The sequence below is a fragment of the Pezoporus wallicus genome, unplaced genomic scaffold (genome assembly GCF_028554395.1).
Source record: "Pezoporus wallicus isolate ANWC-B61680 ecotype Strahan unplaced genomic scaffold, APGP_CSIRO_Pwel_v1 scaffold_2146, whole genome shotgun sequence".
Lineage (NCBI taxonomy): Eukaryota > Metazoa > Chordata > Aves > Psittaciformes > Psittacidae > Pezoporus > Pezoporus wallicus.
The window spans coordinates 650,132-672,368 of record NW_026639769.1 but is presented as its reverse complement, the minus strand read 5'-3'; the positions used below and the strand labels follow the sequence as shown (position 1 = coordinate 672,368).

The 22,237-nt window shown below is 39.2% G+C and overlaps 1 protein-coding gene across 17 annotated transcripts in view; it reads left to right on the top strand.

Moving 5' to 3' along the window:
• NUMB (NUMB endocytic adaptor protein) overlaps positions 1-22,237 on the top strand; it is a 99,484-nt gene that overhangs the window by 43,520 nt on the left and 33,727 nt on the right. For 16 of the 17 annotated variants that reach the window (XM_057416179.1, XM_057416178.1, XM_057416180.1 and 13 more), the window contains exon 2: positions 20,190-20,333. In XM_057416179.1, the coding sequence (XP_057272162.1) occupies positions 20,208-20,333 (126 nt within the window). In that variant the 5' untranslated portion in view covers positions 20,190-20,207. Of the gene's footprint in view, positions 1-15,319; positions 15,340-20,189; positions 20,334-22,237 lie in introns of those variants that run through there. The other variant, XM_057416181.1, reaches the window with a different exon arrangement.

Sequence of the window (22,237 nt, the reverse complement as noted above, 5' to 3'; positions counted from 1 at the left end):
AAAGACTTCAGATTTAGTGAAATCTTTAAATAATACTTACAATTGTACTCATAGTGGGAATCTAACCACTTAAAACAGATTCAGAAAATAGTGATACGTTGAAACAGTTTAAGCATTTGAAATGTAGTAAATAAACACTGGGGATTTTTTACATTGTTTCTAGTAGATAAATTGAATGTTTCTCTAGTTTGAAGACTTGAGTCTTGCTTGAATTTGTTGTTAAACATCATAGTAAGATGATCCAAAATGCTATTAATATTCAGATTTCTACTCAAAATCTATTTCTTCCTTGATGCATTTCAATAATTAGCCATCTTAAAAGCTAGATAAGGTGCTACTTAGCAATATCTATGTTTAGGACGAAGTAATTTCCTTTTGCTCATGTTTTAGTCCTTATTTCTTTAATTTTTTCCTCCTCCAACTGAGGACATAATGCGTAGTCAGTAACACTGACACGCATTGCCTGCTCCCATAATCTGTGGGTAGCTGTATCCTCAAAAAGCACATAGTTTCTTTTCTTCCCCATTCTGAAAATAATTGTATAAAGGAGAATTAGAGGCACAGGACTCGGTTCTAATTTTGCACTGGGGTGAGCATGGATTAACTTGACATATTGTGCATCAACCTGTGATGTTTAGATTTCTGCAGAGATGTTCAGTCATCTCTGTTGCTGGTGTATTGCAATTCCCTTAGTCCTTGCCAGTCTCCCTTCAGAAAGGGAGCTCTTCTGAGAGCTTCACGTTGCAGCTATTTTAATTTTACCAACATAATTGTTTTTGTGTATAATGTAATATTATTATCCAGCAGGAAATACAGCCTCCTACTGTGAACTGAAGATTATCCAATATTTCAGGAATGCTTTCTAACCTTTTTTCTAACATTAGGGAAATCAGTATGTCAGATATCCCTGTCCTGCCCAATCCCCACCCCTGTATTCCTTTAGGAAAAAAAGTCACAAGTTTGCTTTAGATGTCCTGACTCCTGTGATTATTTTTTTTTTCTTTCCTTAATCTATTCAGCTCTAGTTTCATAAATCCAGGGTGGCTTTCAGAAGAAAGTCATAGCAGTAGCAAAATTTACAAAAATCTTACGTAGTGAAAAAGTCACTTAACAACAGAGAATATTTTGAAAAGCAAAAATATTCTTAGTAGAACAAAATACCCCCCCAAAAGCCAAACAAACAGACCCCCCCCAAAAAAAAAACCACAAAACAAAACCCATAAACCCACAAAAATCCCCACAAAAACCCAAACAGCACCAACCCTACCACCACCCCCCAAAAAAACAACCAGCCCAAAACTAAAACACCCCAAACACCTGGAATGCGGTGGAGCAATCACAAGTCTTACAGTCCCTCTTTGGGACAGGGAACATGGAAATACCTCTTGCTGTGTAGCTGGATTTGTAGTACAAAACGTGGACCTCCAGGGATGCTGCTGATGCTCCTTATGCAGTATGTCAAACACACTTGTGTTTTGTCTTTGTCCTCATGTATGGTGTTACAGGGCAGTCTGCTACCAGTTAATGTGGTTTTTTTTTCCCATAAATTCTACCTAGAAAAGATAAATCCAGTGATAGGATTGGATGGCATCAGTGTGTGCATTCAGGGGAATTGGGCTGTACCCCAAACCCCCAGTTTCTTCCACAGCCTTATCTCTCGATTCCTCTGTACCCTTGAGAGTCCACAGTGCATAGGCTATATACCTTAAGTAGGCCACCTCCTGAATCTTCTTTTCTTCCTTAATTTTATATCACTGTAACTTTACTCAGTGGGTAATCAGTACTTGAGTCTCCTACATATGGCTCCAATCTCCTGCTATATCTACAGAACTAGGTATTTATAGAACCCGCCTAAGTGTATTATTCCAGCGGTGAGAAACTGATTCACTGCACATTGTGATTCCTCCTGCGCCTACGTCAGTGACCAACTGTGGGGTTTTTGGCACCCGTTGCATTCCTGGGTGTGGTTGTAGGACAATCCAAGATAGCCTTGGTTATCTTGGCTTTGTTACAGCAGCCCGGAGCAGTTTAGAGGTTCACATTAGAGGCTATGAAAAGCATTTAATTCCAGACTGTGAAGTCTTTTTGTCACCTTCAACTTTAGTTCTTTTTTTGTAAGACTTAAGGAAGAAAGAAGTTACATGAGTAATAAGGAAGGCCTGGTGAAGTTCACAAATTCAATACATGTTAAAAATATTGTGAGTCATGGGAATAAAGATTTCCATAGTTCTGGTTGCTTTTCAGCTTTGGGGTTTAGAATCCTGGGTACACTGAATTTCATCCTTTTATTTTTTTTTAATTTTTTTTTTTTTTCTATAGATTCAGTTAAGGAGGTTTCATCTTGTTCAGCTTGTAACACTTGTAAGCCTACCTCCAGCCAGCATGACTGTACTGTTTAATCTTGAAAAGCTTCTAAAATGAAAGTTGACCGACCAAGACAAGATTCAGCCATGAGTTAGGATTAAACACAGAAGGACTAAGTAGGGGAAAGAAAGCAAGGCCTGTGCATGGCAAAAGAAAACCCACAATAGCTGCCATGATGCATGGACTACAACCCCTTCTTATGATAAGGACTCCCAAAAGGCAATGTGAATATTAGTGTACTGGAAACTGTTGCCACTTGATAGTGTTGGCATTGCTTAAATTCAAGATTTGGAAAGGCTAAGAAAGATCTGCTGGTTTGTATAGTCAGACTCTGTACTTCATAGAAATGTTTCTATATAATCCCTGTGTAAACAGTGCTGGAGGTCAACTTCCAGTGATCATATTTCACAATAGAGAGAGGAGGGAAAAGGAGAACCTGAGTTTTGAAAATGTGGCCTCTTTCTTTATAGAGTATTTTCTCATAGACAGTAAGGGAATGCTAAGAACAGAAAGCTCATTAAGAGCTCTGAACTTGTTTAGATACTTCAGCTCTCCTTAACAGGAAAGATGGTGTGACTAAACTAGGCTGCCCTTGCAAATTTTTGTGTTACTGTGTTTGCAGCTTGATAGATTTCATTGAAGAAGCCTTATGTATGTAAAATGTTGAGGATAAATAACTGAAGAACATGTTATTGTATTGATGATTGATTTTTTTTGTTAATATTTACGAGTTTGTCACCAACCCTAACTATTCTACAATTCCGTGATTATCAACTTTGCCTAACCACTGGAAAAAGTCATTTTGGCGTAACTCTTAAATATGCTTAGTGAAAAATTTGAAGAAAGGTGGCTTGTGGCTTCCAGCAGTACTTTTTGAGGCATGTCATTCAAGTGCCTGTAAACGCATAATTTTACTGTTGTGAGGCTACACTGGCCAGAGAAACATTTGTAATAGCTATTTGGCTTTTTCTCCTGATTTGTATGAGTTCTGCAGTGCTGCTCTTTCTGAGTAGGAATCCAACTTCTCACGTCTCAATTGTGGGAAAACTGTGTGATAAAATGCTTGAATTTAGAAGGGAAGGCTTTATATGATTGTTCAGATTGTTCTGTCTACACTGGTAAGATAGGCTGCGACAAAGGTCAAAAGAAATCTCTTACAGAGAGATGAGGAGTTCTGTAGTTCTTGCCTAAGAACCCTTTCCTTCTCCAGAAAATACTACTACTGAATCAACCGCTGCCTTTAATAGTGGTAGCTGTTTGTTTGGTGCAGTGTGTGCAGGTCCAAAAAGCTGTAGGTAAGATGCTCCTGCATAGATAATCTCAGGAAGTAAAGTTTTAGCTGGAAAGATGAGGAACAAATCATAAACAAAGCAGAAGGATAGGATATACTGCAGTATAGATCGGTGGCATCTGATGGACAAATCGGCCTTTGAAATAAAATACGTCATTTTAGAAGTAATGTGATTTATTTGTTATTTGCACCCGGCAAGTACAAGAAAATGCACATAGGGAGGTCTTACCTATTCTGGTGTAAACAACCTTTGGTTTGTTAGGGCTTTGTGTGTTTGCAAGACACTAGTTGCCTTCAGTTAACCAGGGATGGCGATTGCTAAAGCTAAGTTCTGCTGTATGCATTAATTTTTTTCCGTCCAAGTGAAACGTGTGGCTTTGGTAATCTCAAAGAGACACAAGATGATGCTTGGTATCCAGGGGTTGTGGTCAAGATCCAATCTTATGGAACTTACCAGCAAGAAGAGATTATGAAAACTTCTAAGGAGATCTGATTTTTCCTAGAATGGAATACATTGGCTTTCTATCTCAATTCAGTACCTAATGCCACTGATTTGTATCCCCTGCTCACAAGTTTAATTCCTGTGAATGTAGTAAATAAGGTGAAGTTTAACGTACATGGAGGAGCTGTGAATGAATAATTGATTCCCAATGAAGGAATGTGGTGTTGTCTTCTACATAATATAGATACTACCATTTAGAATGTTACTACAATTATCAATGTCCTATATGCTGCCTATTGTATAAAGAACAACTATTCATTCTGTAAAGAATAGACTTAGAAGGGGAAGGCAGAGGGCACTGTGATAAGAATGGCGAGCTGTGACTGAAGTAGTTGTACTACAGTTACCTGACAGAATAATTGAGTTTATTCAAGGTGCTGTTCAAATCAGTGGACCCTGTGACTAGTCACTGGTGAAGATAACACAGTTCTGACTTTTATGGTTGTGTGAATCTGGCAGTACAATGTCCAGTATCCTTTGCAGTCAGTCCCCGTTGTGCCTGCCCTGCTGCTGGGTGCCAGCTGTTACAGCATGGTCATTTTTACAGTGCTTAATCCTGTTTTCTGCTTCCAAGAAGCAGTTGTCTTTTGTGGAAGTCAGGTGGTGTTCTCCATACCAAGGCAGCAACACAAGGTGCATTTCATCTACCAGACTGGGTGGTGGCAGCAGCAGCACCACAATTTCCTTCTTGCCCAGGCTGTAGATAGACCTCACACTGCTTCTGTGTCAAACCATTCATACCAGGAGTGAAATTTGTTGCTTGCCACTGCAGCCATCCATTGGCATGCAATGCATGATATAGTAAGGACAGAATATGAATGTTATTCAGAGGAAATTCCTGCGAGTGATCATTTGATTCCTTTGATCTGCCACTTGCTCTGCGCTGTGACTGGTAGCAGTGTGTTGTGCTGCGGCCATGGAAAGGCTGCCAATGAGAGCAGGATTTCAGAGTGATAACATATTTCTGTCTGTGCTGAGCTTGACACTTCACTAATTGCTCTGATGAATATGAGGCCCAGTGAGAAGACAGTTTTCCTGGTTGTTTCCTGTTTGACTTCTCTTGTTTCATTGCCAAGCAGTTTAAAGTTGAGAAGATGACAGCTAGTGTATGATTCAAGAGGCTACTGCAGCCACATGTTTTTGCAGCATGTGTTATTTCTGGGCAATGCACTTCTTGGCACTCTCTGACACCAAGCTCTGTGTGTTGCAGATTGTTGTAGCTGTTTTACTGTAGTGAGCAACATCTGATTTAGAAAGGTGAGAGACATCTGTGGGTTTCACAGTTCCAGCCTGGCTGAGGTCATTCAAACATGTGCTCATGAGGACTGTTGGCATCAGCAAAGCTGGTAAGTCGCTGCTGTTCTTGGCAGCCTTGCCTGTACACTGGGACCAACTCATGGGCAGTGACCCATCTCCAGAGGGAAACCCACCTCCCTCTGAGAGAAGATCACCTACCAAGTGCCTGTGTGACACGTTTAACCATCTGAAGGAAATGGAAGTGTGATATCATGTATGATAAACGTAATCCTATTTTGCTGAAGATCATGGCAAGAGTGAAGGAGGTAATTTCTATACCAGTAACATAACCAATATGAGGGCAGCTTTAGGGGATCTGTGTTCTTAGCATTTATCCTTGTAGATAAGTGTGGTGACAATATTGGACTTTCTTCCCGGATTTCAAGGCCAGGCTGGACAGAACCTTGGGTGACATGGTTTAGTGTGATGTGTCCCTGCCCTTGGCAGGAAGTTGAAGCTATATGATCTTAAGGTCCTTAAGCTTAATTCAGCAGATACTACTTGTAATTATACTTTCATGGATCTGTACTAAAATAAGCATAATTTAGAATCTCTTAGGTGGGAGAACTGTTCGTGAGTAATGGCAAACCAGGAATTTGGTGAATGTGGACACGTATGGGATTTCAGTATTTGTGGAAGAAGGTCTTAGTTCCTTATATAGATAAGCTGGGACCCTGAAAAGCAGTACTAGAATTTTAAGATGAATATTGTAACTTTGCCTTTGGAATGTATGATTGACCAATTCCTAAAGTCCTGTTGGTTAAAATATGTCTTACCTAGTAAGTGTTCTGTGTCTTGCTGCAAAAAGAGTATGGGAATACTTTTGATCTTGATTTCTAGATTCTACAGACAATTTCAGTGGAGGTTGTTTATTATTACATGAAAGTTATTTTAAACTGCTGGTATTAGGATGCACATTGTGGCCTTAAAGTCCATTTTGAGACTTGAGTACAACTTTTAAGGAAAACATACATGCAAAGGCTTGTTCTGGCTTTTAATGCATATTTGTTTGTAGTACTTGTCTGTGTTGTGGTAGAAAGTCTGTGCTGATCTTGAAAGAGATAATAAAACCTGTATGCTAACAATTGGGATTAGTATGGGGAAGCTAAAAGAAAAAAGTTGACTTAAGGTCCCAGTATTTTATGGCCAGGAAGGTGGTACAGTAAGGCTGAATCCATTATGTTCTAAGCCAGAGACTTGGCTTGTGTGCTAAATTACCATACGTTTCGTTTTGACCAGAAGCTGAAATGCTGATGTGAGTTCTTGCAGTACGATTAGTAGGTAAAGCAGTTTTATTAGTTTGGAACAGTCTGTCTCAGGCCATGAAATGAGATTTTTGTTTTTCCTGAAACACCTCCCCCCCCCCAAAAAAAAACACCACCACCAACAAAAGAACCCCAACCAACAAAAACAAGCCCAACTTCATTATCCTGGAGGAATTTTGTAACTATTAATTTGGTATTAGGCAAAAAAGATGGAAACCATCTGTTTGGATGTGTATTGAATTACTTATTTAGAGAAATGTATTTTCATTGTTAGGTATATTTAAAGGAAGCTTGCATAACTAAACTGTTTTTACTTTCCACTGGAGTAAAGCGGAAGTATAAATAACCAGTTTGCATGTGGACTGCTGGATTTACGGACATCTCAAGCTGTACCTGATAATTCTCACTGAGCATGGAGTTGTGGATTCATAACGTATTATTGAAGATTAGCTATAATGTGTTACTAATTTTAGTGATCATAATGAAATCTGCTCATTTCTGTGAAAGGAAATGTCTGAGAGATTACTATTAGTATTTTAAAAAATAACACCAGTGATTTTGTAGCAATAGCAGTTTAATTCCTATCTACTGCCTCCATAAAGACAAATGTTACTATCCTTACAGGCAAAAGGCTTTAAATGTCAGGAGATAGGAAGAGGGAGTGGGGAGGGAAGTATGCATCTGTTTATATGAGCTGCTCTGAGAAACTTGACTTGGAGTTGTTCCAAAAACACCCAAACCTTAAATGCAGCCTGATTTGGCTTGTCCTTTCATCCCTTAATTTTTATTGTTTTGTTGTTTTTTGTCTTTGTTTTGTTTTTAATGGACCAGAAAAATCTCCCACCCCAAATCCTCCCCAGTTCTGTTGAGATCCCTACCCCTCCTTGTTTCTCCCAACTGATGATATGCAGACATTGAAGTTAGTAAGATAAAAGGATTTGGCATAGGTCTGAGAAGCTTCAGGTCTGTTTTCATGAACAAAGGAAAATCCAGCCTTGACTGGAGTTGTGGCAAGTTGATATAATGGTGTAACAATTTCAGATCGTGGGGTGGTTCTTTAAAAGAAGCTCTTGAAATAATGTAAAAATCCATTGGGGTACAGGGAGGAAAGGACAGAAATTCTCTGAAACCTTTTATAGCCCACATTGGACTTGACATTATCATCTCTAGGTTTTTTTTTTTTCAGCCAATAGGATCATGTTTTTCTGTATATCCATGGAGTCAAGGTTATAGCTACAAGAGAGGGATTTTGAGAGAGGGATTTTTAAGAAAAGTACTATTGCAGAACCTGAGGAAAAAACTGTAAGTCACTAAGTCAACATATTCCTGCTACTGTCATATGAACATTATGTTCTTGTAACTGCTTCTGTGACACTTGGGGTTGGCAATTTTTATTTTGCCACAAATTACATGAATGAGGATTTTATGAAGCTAAATTCTTCTAAGAGGTATCTCTTTAGCTATGTTGCTATATATAATTTTTAAAATCCCGAGGTAAGCATGCCACTGAAGTTGTGCTTGGATTTTCTTACGACTTTGCGGTAAGCAGACACGGGAAATGTTAGGCACAAGATGAAGTTTTACATGCTGTGTAATCATAAGGAATGTTAGTTGTGTATATACAAAATAGTACCAGAAAGCTGCAATTATGTTAAAGTACCCTGCTTAGACACGTATCATAGGGACTATGGTGACAAATTCTTTAAACATCTTGTGAATTCTTCTGTGGGTGATGAAACATGTGGTTTGTATTAGGTTCTAAAGAGGATGCAGAAGATCTTTAGAGGTCTTCAACTGGTGGGAGAATTCAGAAAACATTACATCCTGTGTACTTAAAAGAATTTACAGCTTGTATCTGGCTTCACTAAGCTAGCTTCTGATTTGATTACATTTATGTAAAGCAAACAGATTTGGGAAATAATCCTGTTAGTTCCTGGTAATGTTCTGCAAAGAGCTATCATGGTAAGAGAGTTACGGAACAACTCAGAACTTGCACTGGACAGGTGTATATTAATTCCTAATATAATAAATATTTTTGTTAATAATAACTTGCATTCTTACATGTCAGCCACATTTGCTATACTGGACAGCAGAGTGAGTTCTCCAACAAGATTCTGCCCATGTTTTATATGAAAGTAAACTTTTGTGTGGCTAGACTTATTGAGGGCTGAGCAAACTATTTTCTGATATTCTGGCAGCCAGAAAAAAATAGCTTTGTCTTTTCTGTAGGCTCATCTTTATTATCAAAACCTGCCATTTTCACAAAAAAGCTTGAAGCAAAGCCTTTGCAATTTCGAGTTATAAGTTAGCATTAAAAATGCCTTTTGTGACACTCGTGATCCTTTGCATTGGCTGCAGTGAGAAGTGTGGCTGATTTAGCCTGAACAAGCTGAAGAAAATGCACAGATAAAAGGACCTTCGTTATCATTGAACTGTTGGAGGATGGGAGCAAGTCAAGTATCTTGAACTGCCACGTAACAGCTGCCAAGCAGTGACTGAAGCGCTTGGGCCTGCTGCAGTAATGGTATAATGAGGAGTCATCTGTCATCCCATGAATGTATGAGCTCGTTTTTTCTCACACATATTTGATGACAATTAAAGCTAACTTTCAGCTGCTAATTGAGATTGGCTAGTGCGCACAGGGCTCATTGCCACCATAATTCAAATTTAGTGAGCTATCTGGAATATACAAATTCACCTGCTTCTTCTTATTTAAATGTCTCAAGCTATAGAAACTTCTGCTTCTGTGACTTTGGGAAAGGAATTTCCTTACCAAGGGTAGTGAGCCAGCTCTTGCTGCTCCTAATGTAGCTGGGTGCCAACAATTCTGCTGTGATGCTGTGAGAGCTGTAACACAGGGGTAAAGGGAGACCAGCTTGGGAGTTACGCTGGTTTGCACCAAGGGCTCTGTAGCACAGTAATTCTCTCTGATACAGTCGGTGTTGCATCCTGAGGAAGAGCAGAAGGTTAAGGCAGGCATCAAATAAGCCTTCCTGGCTGTTCAGCTTGAAATGGGTGATTTCCTGCCTGGGAGGCTGCACCTCCACTGTAATCTCGAATAGCCTTTGGAAGTTTTGATCAAATAATTAAACTGGGTGGGGTTTCTTAAATCCTTTCCTAGTTTTAGTTTATAAAACATCCCAGGGCAAGGAATTGTGCAAGTTAATTCTGTATAATGAGAGAAATAATCTTTTATTTTGAAACCTGGATGGCCAGAGGATTCCATTGTTTCTCTGCGATTTCTACAATGTAAGAATTAGACATAATTCCCTGTTCACTTTCTGACACTTGTGGTACTATAATTTTTGTAGGCCTTCCCAACAGCGAATTGCTCTTCTGAGCTGAAGACCTTTGATGTATCTAATCTGTCCTTGAACAGAAGCAGTTGATGTGGTCCTAATTATCCTTATTACCTTCCTGTACCTTTTCATTTCATTTTGGAAAGGGTATATTAACTACAAGAACTATGTACTGTTGAAGCTGAGTGCAGTCTTGTCTTACACTGGTTTTGCTCTAATCCTTTCAGAATAGTTCTTACTACTGTTTGTTTATTCAACAGTTAACATTTTTAGAGGACTATGCATGTAAATTATGATCTTTCCTAGACAGTGGTAATAGCTGAATTCATATTCATCATTGTTTATAGTTCGGGTCTTTCTCTTACCCTTCTTCCATGTGTTTTTGTCTGCTGCTTTTAATACAGAATAATTTCTTCTTGTGAAATACTCTTACATCATTAAAATCAGTTTATTTTTGTCTATTCCAGAACATTTTGCATTAACTGTAAACAGTTACTTAACTGTTTGCTTTTGAGAACACATATGAATAAAATAAAAACCCCTGTTTCCAGCAAAAAGTTTTGTGTAACTCCTCATTCAGCGTCTGAGCATTGTATTATTGTCGATTTACCTCATATGATTTACCTAGATCTCTATATCTGAATCCTCCTTGCTGACAGACTTGGCAGCACTACTGTCCATTCCTGCTGATGGCTTCTCATGAAGCTGATACTAATTTATAGTTTGTTGTTCCGAATGCTTCCAGAATGTGGGCTATGTGGACTGAACTTTTAAGTCTCTTGTATGCCTGTGCAGAGCACAGTTGCTGAAGCAATTGTTTAAAATGCTGTGCCTTACACTTGTGTTAAGCATGACCATTGTATATGTAACACTGTGTAAAGCTTCCTTGTGAATACATTTTAAAATCTTGCTAAAATGGGTCCTCCAAGTAATCTGGTTGAGAGTACACGTTGGTTCCTGAAACAGGTGTTTGGGATCTGTAGCTTGTTTGTCAGCTGCTTCTGCTCTCACTTAAGATCAAGAAACAAAAATATAGTGTGTGTTCGTATGTTTCTACTCACGGTAAGTAATGATCAGCTCAGCAGCGCAAAGATAGGATTTACTGATATATATTTGACTTTTGCTACTCCTAAGCACCAGATGTTTGCTGTACTGGATACAATTCCTTATCTATTCAAACACTGATTATTTGTATTTGTGACTGATTTGCCAATAAAATATGTTTATTTTGCTTGTAAAATTTATTTTCCTTTTGAAAATACATTTATTTTTGTGAGATTTGACACACTTCAAGCTTTGGTTCTTCGACTTGGGGGATTAAAGGAAATCTTTTCCCACTATTTCATCCCTTTTTGTACTTTTGTCAATATCAAATTGCTTTTTTAAAATCAGCATGTATTTGTAAAGGTACCTTTTAAACTTGAGATGTTCAAGTTTGAAAACTATTTAGTTGTCCGAGACTTTGCTGCCCTAAATGTAAATGATTCACTTCGAACTGGTGTGACTTGGTTAGTTAAAATTCTTCCCATGTGTGCAGATGAGCTGCAAAGCAGAAATGCTTGAACTGTTTTCCACAAGACTCAGCTACTGTTTCTTTAGAAAACTTTTTGCTTATTTTCAGTTATTATGTGTGGTGTAATTCAACTCAATTTTTATTACATAGTGTTTTGGAGACCTGCTTTTTCATTAGTGACTGACAGTCATTGCAGGGTATTTTTAGAGTGAGTTTTTAAAACAGGGGGATTACTGACTCATATCTCTGCACTTAAAGCTTTTAGCATATTGTATAGGACCCTGGTCAGAGATTGCAAAGCTGTGGAGTCTGAATTGGGACATTTGCTTTAGAACAGTTATTGATGGAGAAAGTGAGTCTTGCTTGCTTTTATTTGCTGAACTTCACAGGTTTGGGTAGGCAAGTGATTTCTCTTATGACTGCTAGAAAGAGCATTGCGTGTTTTTGGGACTAACTTCTGCCTTGCAATGATCAAACTTGTATTTTGCTGACAGTTTAAGAGTCTGAGTGTGGTTGCTGTACTGGTACTTCAGTTACATACTGTTGTGGAATACTGAATACTGTATTTAACTGCTTCAGTCTGGGGATATTTATGTTTGAAGAGTCTGGCATATTGTATAGAATTCTAAGCTTTAGGACAGGGCTTCTGGTAGCTATTTTAGCCACTCAGTCATTAACGGTGTATTGGAGTACAGTTCATGATTTCATTTTCTGGTATTTTGCAAGCTATCTGCAAGTTTTGCTTAACTGTGGTTTTTATCCAGTAAGATGTTGGTGTTGTAACATTTTTTTTTTTCCTTCTTCCACCCTCATCCATGGCGCAAGCAGAATTGTCAAGTGCTCTGGAAGCAGCTGTGGAACGCTCATGTGATACTTCAGCTTAGGTATGAGACAGCAAGAAATCTGATGGATTTGAGAGAATGGCTAGTACCTCACATCTTGTACTGACAGTGCATTGCAATTTTGAAGAAATATATACTACTGTTACAGTTCTGACCTCTTTAGTCTTACATAAAGTTTAAAGTTGCTGTTTCTGCTGTATTTTCGAAGTATGATCTAAATATTAGATCTTTCCCTGCTGGAAGGTGAGTTTTTTACAGCTGATATGCATGTTTCAGTAGTCTTCATTTTGTATCCAACATTTCATTTTTCTGCAGCAGGGAAAACCCCCTTAATTTGAACTCATTAAATAACAGCAACAACAGCAACAAAATGTATTTACTAGCTCAACAAATGAACTCATGCTTCACCTTTATGCGTATTTTGATATCTGAGTATGCTTACTTGTAGTATTGTGTTACTAGGTCTTAATTGGGTAATGAAAGGGTAAATGGGTTGGAAAGCCATGTGGTGAATAATGTGGTTAGTCATACTGTATTGCATAAGCAGGACAGTTAGTGAGCATGCTCATACGGTTACATGCCTTTGTTTGCTTCAGTGTGACAGTGCTGGATTTAATTAGATTTTATGGGATCTAAACTTACAAAAAGGCTCAAAGTTCAGCATTCAGAATCTGACACATGGGGTGACCTTTTCTTCCTTAGAAGATAAGGGTACTCTGTGTTCTTGTGCTGGTGAATAATTGCAGAGAGGCTGTTGCAAGGCAATTGCAGCAAGTTTTGGCTAACCTTTACAGTAGACTTGGAAAGATAGGGCATTACATGGTTTTGTACTGTGTAAGTGGAAGAGGAGGGGAGACTGTTTGTTTAGTAGCCATGCTTAATAAGGATTTTTCTGAGAAGTAAAACTCCACTCTGGCAGCTTCGTAATAGGCAGGGACAGACTATTTACCTTGGCAGCAGTCGGCTTGCTTTCCTAACTGCTTCTTTCTTAATAAATGAGAAGTTTTTTACCTTGTCATCTTGAATTTAGAGATTCCCACTGTGCGTTAGAAAGCAAAATAGAGCTAAATGTTTTGAACCACGTCTTTATATTTGCTCTTGTAGTGCTGATAAACCTGCCAAATCAAATCTTGTCCCAAGAAAATGGCTTGAAACAAGCATATTTCCTAACTGATGTCCTTGTGTCCTGGTTATAGCCAAGATTTACAATAATGCTGAAGTGTCAGCAGAGAACTGAGTTTTACGGGAAAAAAGCAGTGTGGAATACTCTTCTGAAATATGGATGTGTGGGCAGTTTGCATTTCTTTGTGCAGACCCTTGTGGATTTCATAGTAAAATTCAAGTCTGGATAATGCTAAAAAGATACCTGCTAGACATGAGTGTTTGGACAAGTGTGATGAGGTTGTACTTGCTCAAGATCATAAAGCCATGGAGTTTTTCGAGGATACTGTTGAATTTTCTGAGGATAGAGATCTTCACAACCATGCCGAGGAATGTTTCTGGAGTGTTTTCCTCTCAAGTAGGTTAGGCAAGCATTTCCTTACCCCCCACCCCCACTCCCCCGATATTAAGATAATTTGCATGTCCTCCTAGGTCTGAAGTATCAGGTAACTTTGGCAGGAAAAACACATCCTTATTCAGAAAGCTTTGATGTCAAGCAAGGCTTGGTATTTCTAAGCAAAAAAAAAACATATTGGAGATGGATGAACTTGTTGCTCTGGGTTTCAGGCTCTGCTTGGCTTGGTCATTTTTTTATTAGCAATATTAGCTACATTTCATTGGGGAAGAGCACATAGGAGCTGACAATTGTGCAGCTGCTCTTACCCGTGCATGGCCAGCAGGCAAAAGAGAGATGAATAAGACTTTTTTTTTTTTTTAATAGTCTCATTATAATATGTTAATTGAATTAGCGTTATGTGGAGGTGTGTAGATTTTAGAATGATCTGTGTAACAGATAGCTGTTAAACCTGGATTCCTCTGCTGTTTGAAATGCGTACTTCTAGGGATTTGGTCTGCTCCTGGCTGCTCAGGCTTGCAGGAGGACTTGTGTTACAGAGGAGAGGGATGGCACTGGGGAAGAGGGTGTTCCCTCCCATGCCCTGGCTACTGTGTATTTGTTGCAGGCTCCAGAGTACTTTGCCCTCATTTGACCCATGATGGTAAATAGTGAACAAGGCTCAGTTCTGAGAGAAAACAAAGTAATCCCAAACCCTCTGAATGTTTTTAAAAAACTAGCTGAACTGGAGACTCAAAATCAATTTTTCTCCTTTTCCATTGCAAACAAGAGAGGCCACATAATTGAATGCAGATTAAATAATTTTGGGGAAGGCTAGAGTTCAGAAGAAATGTAAAAATGGGTTTATAGTTTGTGTTGCTTTTTTGTCGTCAGTTAAAACTGTACGTGGTTGTTTAGTGTGATAGTTATAGTACCTCTAGCCTGAAATCTAACTATTTAAATTGGTGAATGCAGTTCAGGTACCATTACTGTCCTTCTGCCCTGAAGATGCTGTAGTTTGCATCACCTTGTAGCAACAACTTCTATGCAAGAAACATTTATGCAAAATGTAAACTGACTGCTTATTTGGAGGTATGGGTACATGTGTAAGCTTCTGCAAGGCAAGCTAAGTTTCAGATGTTCATTGTCAGCAGCTCCCACCTGATCTGACTTCAGTTATTGTGAAAGCTTACCCATGTCTCACTAAAGGGAAAATTGCTGGCTTGTGCTCACTGAAGGGTAAAAGTGAACACATTCATACAGCAGAGCAGCTAACAAGACATGAATTAACATGCTAGTTTATCTTACAGCAACTTGTTCTGCAGCCATAACCTGGTGGTGCATAAGGCAATGAAACTAAGAGTGCTTCAGCATGCACTTTTATCCGTGACAGTGTTGTTTATTGTGGCAGGTACACCCGCCCTGAAAAAAGCCTGGTAAAACTCCCAGTGGTGTGATCAGCAGGCACAAAGGTGAGGAATTTGGGTCCTGAACTAATATGGAGGCTACATGATCATATCTGACCACAGTCAGATTTGACTAGGGTATACATGGAGCCCTGCAGGGCAGGCATTTTAAGTCAGTTCTTCTCGGAGCAGCAGGCCTGCAGTCGGGGACTTCCCCTTGAGTTGTGATGCTGACCAAGGGAACTCCTTGAGGTTGAGAGCCTTCCCTTTATTAGGCAAATGATTGTTCATTTTGGATCATAGGCCATAGACATTAAGAATCAACAGTGTAGTGATGAATCCATGTAACATCCTGAATCAGTAGTTGATGCTGGAGCTTTAATTGAGATTGTACAATAAATTTCGTTTAGCCTCAATTTCATTTAGCCTCAATTCTGTGACATTTCTGTGTCTGTGCTGCCCCTGAGTTGTCAGGGAACTGGTAGGGGGTAAAATGATAACATTTCACAGGGTCAGAAGAAGAATTATGCCAAAGGTGTCCTTAAATTGGCACTGGAGCTGTGTTTTCAAAATAAATCCATTTGCATAAGAAGAAATAACAACATAAATTTATGAACTCATTATGTGAATAACTTCTGTCTTTTCAATGCCTTTGTATATGCTTGTATGGTGCTTTAGGAAGTGGTCTAATGTGTAATCTAATGTTGTAATCTCTTGGATGGCAAAAGTGGTGGACGTTTTCTTGTATGTGCGTAGTAAGGTTTTTGGGTTGTTGTTCGGTGTGTGTTTTTGTTGGGTTTTTTGTCCCCCCCTCAATAGGCATGAGCATTCAGATGTTGAGCTGTCTGCAGTTGAGCTACCTGGTAGAGAGAACCTTGGTATGTAACAGAACCCAAGGTGGCTCCGTGTCCTCTTTTCCTCCGGAAGATCTCAGTGCTTTCAGCTTTTGTCTCTGATGGAACACTGTGTTTTGTAACTTAGTTTCTGAGTTTCCCATCTTGGTTTTTCACATGGGTTTATCTTCAAATAATTTTTTGTTTTCTCCATTGTTCTCTCTTAGACCCAAACTGGATTTGGGGTTGTAAAAGTGAAGAGGTAAGCGTGTCTTTGATGATTAGGTTTATTTCTTCTTGGGGGGGGGGGGGGGGGGGGGTGGGGGGGTGGTGTGTAGGGTGAAATATTTATAATTAATAATCAGTTATTAAATATGGAAAGATAACTTTCAGCCTATATAAGCCCAAGGCAGTGTATAAAACTTTTTACAATTTCAGTGATGCTGTCAGTTTAGTAGAAAATACCCTACTATCTTGTTGCAGGCTATGTTGGTGCCCTGTGTTGTGTCAGCAGGCATGCTACATTTGCATGGAAATGTGAAGAGCACTGCAGAGATTTCAGGTAGAAAAAGCTCTGTTTTTCTCTAGAGCTCCCGAGCAGGGATCTTGAGCTCTAGACAAAATTAGTAGAAATTTCAGCACTAATTTGAGCAGTGCATGTGCTTCTCTCCTAAATCCTCAGATATGCAGCCTGTTTGCATTGTTTTACTTCACACTTTCCCATCAGATGGCAATTCTAGTTATATTAGGCCAACATGCATGTTATGAGCAAATTATGTGTTTATAGTGCAAACTGTTTTGCAACATACTCAAAACAGTCTGACATCTCGGAGAACCCAAGTGTGGCAGTTGGAGAAAGCTCAGTGGCTGCTTGGCCAGAAAATAATTTTGCTATTTGTCAGCATTTCTATTAAATGAAATAAGCTGTTTTTAAACAGCTTGTTGCCAACATGACCTCAAAATTAGAACATGTAGGAAAATGGGTTTGGTTTTCAGTGAAAAGGAAATACTTTGGGGCAAAATACCACTTCAGCTCTTAATAGGAAATGTAGTTGAGGAACTTGCATTCTCATCGTTCTCTGCGGATGGAGATTCCTAGTCAGAATAAACCTTCAATAAGGTGCCAGTCTCATGGGGAAAAAGCTTCCTGGGAGAAGACCAAGGAAATGCTCATGTAAGCAAACATTGTAAGGCAATTAGATTATGATTTCACAAGTGGTGTAGTGGCTGAGTGCGGTTCTCAGTTCCTTGTTTTGTTATTGAAGCTTTTGAGATTCAGAGTTACCTTGAAAACTTTTCCACAGGTCGTGTTTACACATCTGTAGGTTTGAAATTTTTGCAAAGTACTTTTTAATTGGTCATACTCGGAATACCAGCAGATGGACCTGCTTGAGGAGTGCATGAAAACGATCAGAGGGCTGGGGTACCTCTCCTATGGAGACAGGCTGGGAGAGCTGGGCTTCTTCAGCCTGAAGAAGAGAAAGCTCCGGGGAGACCTTAGAGCACTTTCCAGTGCCTAAAGGAGCTGACGAGAAAGCTGTGAGGGACTTTTGACAAGGACAGGTAGGGTCAAGACAAGGAGGGGTGCTTTAAACTGACAGAGGGGGGGTTTAAGATAAGATACTAGGAAGAAATTCTTCCCTGTGAGGGTGGTGAGGCGCTGGAACAGGCTGCCCAAGGAAGTTGTGAATGCTCTATCCCTGACAGCGTTCAAGGCCAAGTTGGATGGGCCTTGGAGCAACCTGGTCTAGTGGAAGTTGTCCCTGCCCATGGCAGGTTGTTGGAACTGAATAAGCTTTAAGATCATTTCCAGCCCAAAACATTCTATGATTCTGTGAGCCTTACTGCGTCTGTTTATGTCAGTGTAAGAGTCTCCAGCCGTTTTTGGCAGAACATGTGTATCTGTGTATCTCTTGAGTGTCTGTTTCTCAATCGCCAGAGTGCAAGGTCAGGCAGCTGAGCTTTAAGCTATGTGCTGACCAGACTCCTGAGCTTTGCAACAAAGCAGCTGGACCAGTGTTGTGGCACTACCTGTCTTCAGCAGGGAGAAGACTGGTGTTTGTCTTCATGAACTGAGGTGCCATGTGGAGATTTGCTGCAGTACATGTCACCTGCCCAAGGTGATGAATGTCCCCCTTGAAATTCTGGTTTCTTTAGACTTGAGTTTGCACCAACTCCTCTGTCTGCAATTTGTAAAGCAAAAATACATAACTAATACTGCTTTAATGCCTCTATAAGCCTTAATGGAGGATAAAAGCCTGGCACCTCCTCTTAAAACTCTGCACATTTAGAGTTTTGTAAAAGGTTTTATAGCTTGTAAAGTAAAGAAACTGTGTTTGTAGAATTTAACTCCAGCTGGTAACTAAGCCCCCCAGAGCTGCTTGCTGATTCCCCACCAGTGGGCTGCGGAAGAGAATCAGAAGAGTAAAAGCAAGAAACCTTGTGGGTTGAGATAAAAACAGTTTAATCAGCAAAGCAGAAGCCACACACACAAGCAAAGCAAAACAAGGAATTCTTTCACTGCTTCCCATTGCAGGCAGGTGTTCAGCCATCTCCAGGAAAGCAGGGCTCCATCTCATGTAGTGGTTACTTGGGAAGACAAGTGACATAACTCTGAATGCCCCCCCCTTCTTCACCCAGCTTTATATGCTGAGCATGACACTATATGGTGTGGGATATCCCTTGGATCAGTTGGGGTCAGCTTTCCTGGATGTATCACCTCCAAGCCTCTTGTGCATCCCCAGCCTTGTTGTTGGCGGGGTGGTGTGAGAAGCTAAAAAGTCCTTGACTTAGTCCAAGCATTCCTCAGCAAAAACTAAAACATCAGTGTATTATCAATATTATTCTCATCCTAAACCCAAAACACAGCACTATACCAGCTGCTAGGAAGAAAATTAACTGTTATCCGAGAGAAAACCAGGACAGGAGCTGCTTCAGCTTGTTTAGTGGTAAGAAGTGTGCATGTTATTCTGCACACATGTTCTCATCTCTAAATCCTACCAAGGAAGTTCAAGAAAATATTTACTAGTTATGTCAGGCCTTTTGCAGCTACAGAGGAATGTAGCTAACATTGCTCTATAACTAGATAATTGCAATTGAGAATTCCCAAGCAACTTCCTATCCCTGTTTCTTACACTGTTTGTTAAGGCTTGTGGCTATTCTAGGTACATGCCCTCTTCCAGGGGCAGTTGTTTAGCCTTTGCCATACATCTCAACCCTTACTGCTTTCAAATGCTCATCAAGTAGCTTTGAGTACAGGTGTTTGCTGCAAAAGTGGAGTTTGGTCTGGTGTTTTGCTAATGCAGAAATACTTCAGGAATTATCCCTTATGCGGAAAGATTGCTCTGCTGTGATCATTGTTTAGATGGCAGCAATGTATACATTGGCTTGTATATATAGAAACTGATACATAAAAGAATAGTGTATAAAAAGCATCTAATTCTAGGCTTTGGAAATGTAATTACAGAACTGTCTTACCCATTTGAAGAGGTCAGATTATGTAATTGGAAGTCAATTCAGTGCATTTCTCATTTAAATATAAGGACTTTTACCAGTAGACTAAGCAAGGGCTGGACTGTGCCCCTCAGTAAAAACAGGAACCTATCACTCGTACAGCCTAAACACATAATCTTAGGAGCAGTTTTCAGGGCTATGTATCGTTGCCTTGCGTGGGTGCCTTGGAAGCTTGGGCTACTGGTGTCCTTCTTGGTTGCTCTAGGTAGGTGTTTAAATTTGGGGAGGCAGGATTTCATGTGCATCACTTTTCAGAGCTTCTGTCAGCTATTTTAGGTAGCCTTATGCTCAGAGTAATAGTTATTCCTGGATCTGATGCTTCAGTTGCTTTGGGAAAGTATTAAACAAGTAATGTGGATTTGTGTTTTCAAGGATAGATATTCATGTTGAAGTGAATATCTGTCTTTCTCTTAATCCATGTGCAAAATATTTTCCTTTCACAGGTACCTCTGTTCATATTTGCAGAAGCTCAGATTTTTCACAGGAACATTTGTCATGGTAGTGCTTGACCGAGAGTGGCTAAATGCCAGTTTTGGTGCCTATTGACAGTATTTTTTGGTTTTCTTCTAGGACCTGAAAATCTGAGAAATGAACAAATTACGGCAGAGCTTTAGGAGAAAGAAAGATGTCTATGTCCCAGAGGCCAGTAGGCCTCATCAGTGGCAGACTGATGAGGAAGGTGTTCGTACTGGCAAGTGTAGCTTTCCTGTTAAGGTAAGAGTTTCTGCCTTTCTTTTGGATATCCATGAGGTACTCTAGCCATGAATTATTATTTGGGGGGGTGGTGTTGGCAGGCATCAAACCAGCAACATGCTTCATTACACACTGACCTATTTTAAAGTCGGCTCTCATTGCAGAGGATGTGGCTTTTCTTTTTTAAAGCCAGATGACTCATGTAACAAATGCCTTGGAAAATCACTGTCTGAAATATCCTACATTATAATCCAGTTCAAATAAATTGTGTACCTAGGCAGAGGAGTAATGTAATATTAGGCTTAATTTTTTTCTGGGAGAGGAGAAATGATAGACCTCCTGGATTGCATGGAGAGGTACTCGGTTCTCTCTCTTAAAAGTGGAGTTATGGTTACAGTTTGACTTGTAAGGTAAAGCAGTGGGTTGTGCTTGGAAAGGAATCCTCCTTTTTGATAAGTGAAAACTTTTTAACCAAGTAACAGCTGGGTTTCCTTCCAATGCTTGAGGTTATAAGCACTTGTTAAATTTTGAGTGTTTTCTGTGATATGGTTGTGGGTGCGTGACTATTAATGCATGTGAAACTGAAATGATTTTTGAATTCTGAGAGCTCATTCCAGATTATCAGAGTATTATAAGTAGGTGTTTTTTGTTTCACCAATCTCCTTCCTCTTTATTTAATATTTTAGAACAATATTTAACAGTAATACTTAAGAAATACAATGAAAAAATAAATATTAAATTTAAGGTGTTTTGTTGCATATGGTCCCCTTATAATCAGAAGCTTTCTTCCTTAAGGCACACTAATATTAACTCTACAATAGACTGTAAACATATAACACTTATGGAAAGCTAGTGGATTAAATATCTGTGCACAAGGAAATCAGTCCTTAGCCTGCCACCTAAGGACCTTTTAATAGTTTTTACCTGTATTATACTTAAAGTAATTCTGTCTGATAATTAAACAGGTGATGTTGGTAGGTGAAGCTCTTGAAACTGTTACATAGCTTTGTAAAGCTGTGGGTATGTGCAAATGTACAATAAATTTGAGATAACTTTCACACTAGGTTCATGCCCAGCTTCACCCTGCCATAACTGCTTATGTATGCTTTACATATACTAAAGTGTATATAACATTTCTCATTTGTTATGGTTATTTGCTTATTTGTCTTGCATTAGTTTTCTGCTAGAAGGAAGGAACTATAATCCAGTACTAAACAGAAACGGTGTTTTGCCAGAGCTTTGAAAGTGAGTACTGCTCTGTGGAAGCTCAAACTTAGGTTAAGGTTTAACACTGTCTAGGAGCGAACAAAGTTGTTAGCTTAAGGATTGGTGGTTTGTTGGTTTTTGGTGTTTTTTGTTTTTTTTTGTTTTTTTTTTAGGAAGTTGGTCATTAGATTGAAGAACAAAATGCTCAGTTTTGAGACATTCAGTTTCAGTCAAAGTTTTTCAGTCCTTTACTGAACACAAAGGGTGTGAACCACTTCTTTCTGTTCAAAGACTTTTCTTTCACTCTGACAGGACTTGAACTTACAATGACAAATACTTCCTGTATTTAAATGAAGCGTTCATTCTGGGCACATGTACCCAAAGTCAAAAAAGGTTTTGGGCTATTCTGTGCTGAGGAGGCATAGAAACGGATGAGTCTTTGCATCCTGTCATCATAATGGGACTTACTTACCCTTATTTGCTGGCTTTATATTGGAATTTGCTGAATTAATTTAATTTGTTCTTTGGAAAAAATAATCTGAAGTAAACACATGTTGACATACGGTTTTTGAGTTGGTCAGAGTGGTAGACTATTATTGTTTAAAGAATTTGCAATTAGGTGAAAACTTAAAATCAGAACAATTTGACATTAAGAGGTTTTAGCTTATTTGATTACAATTTGTCTTCCAAAATCCTGTGTCTTGAGAAAGAGCAGTAGT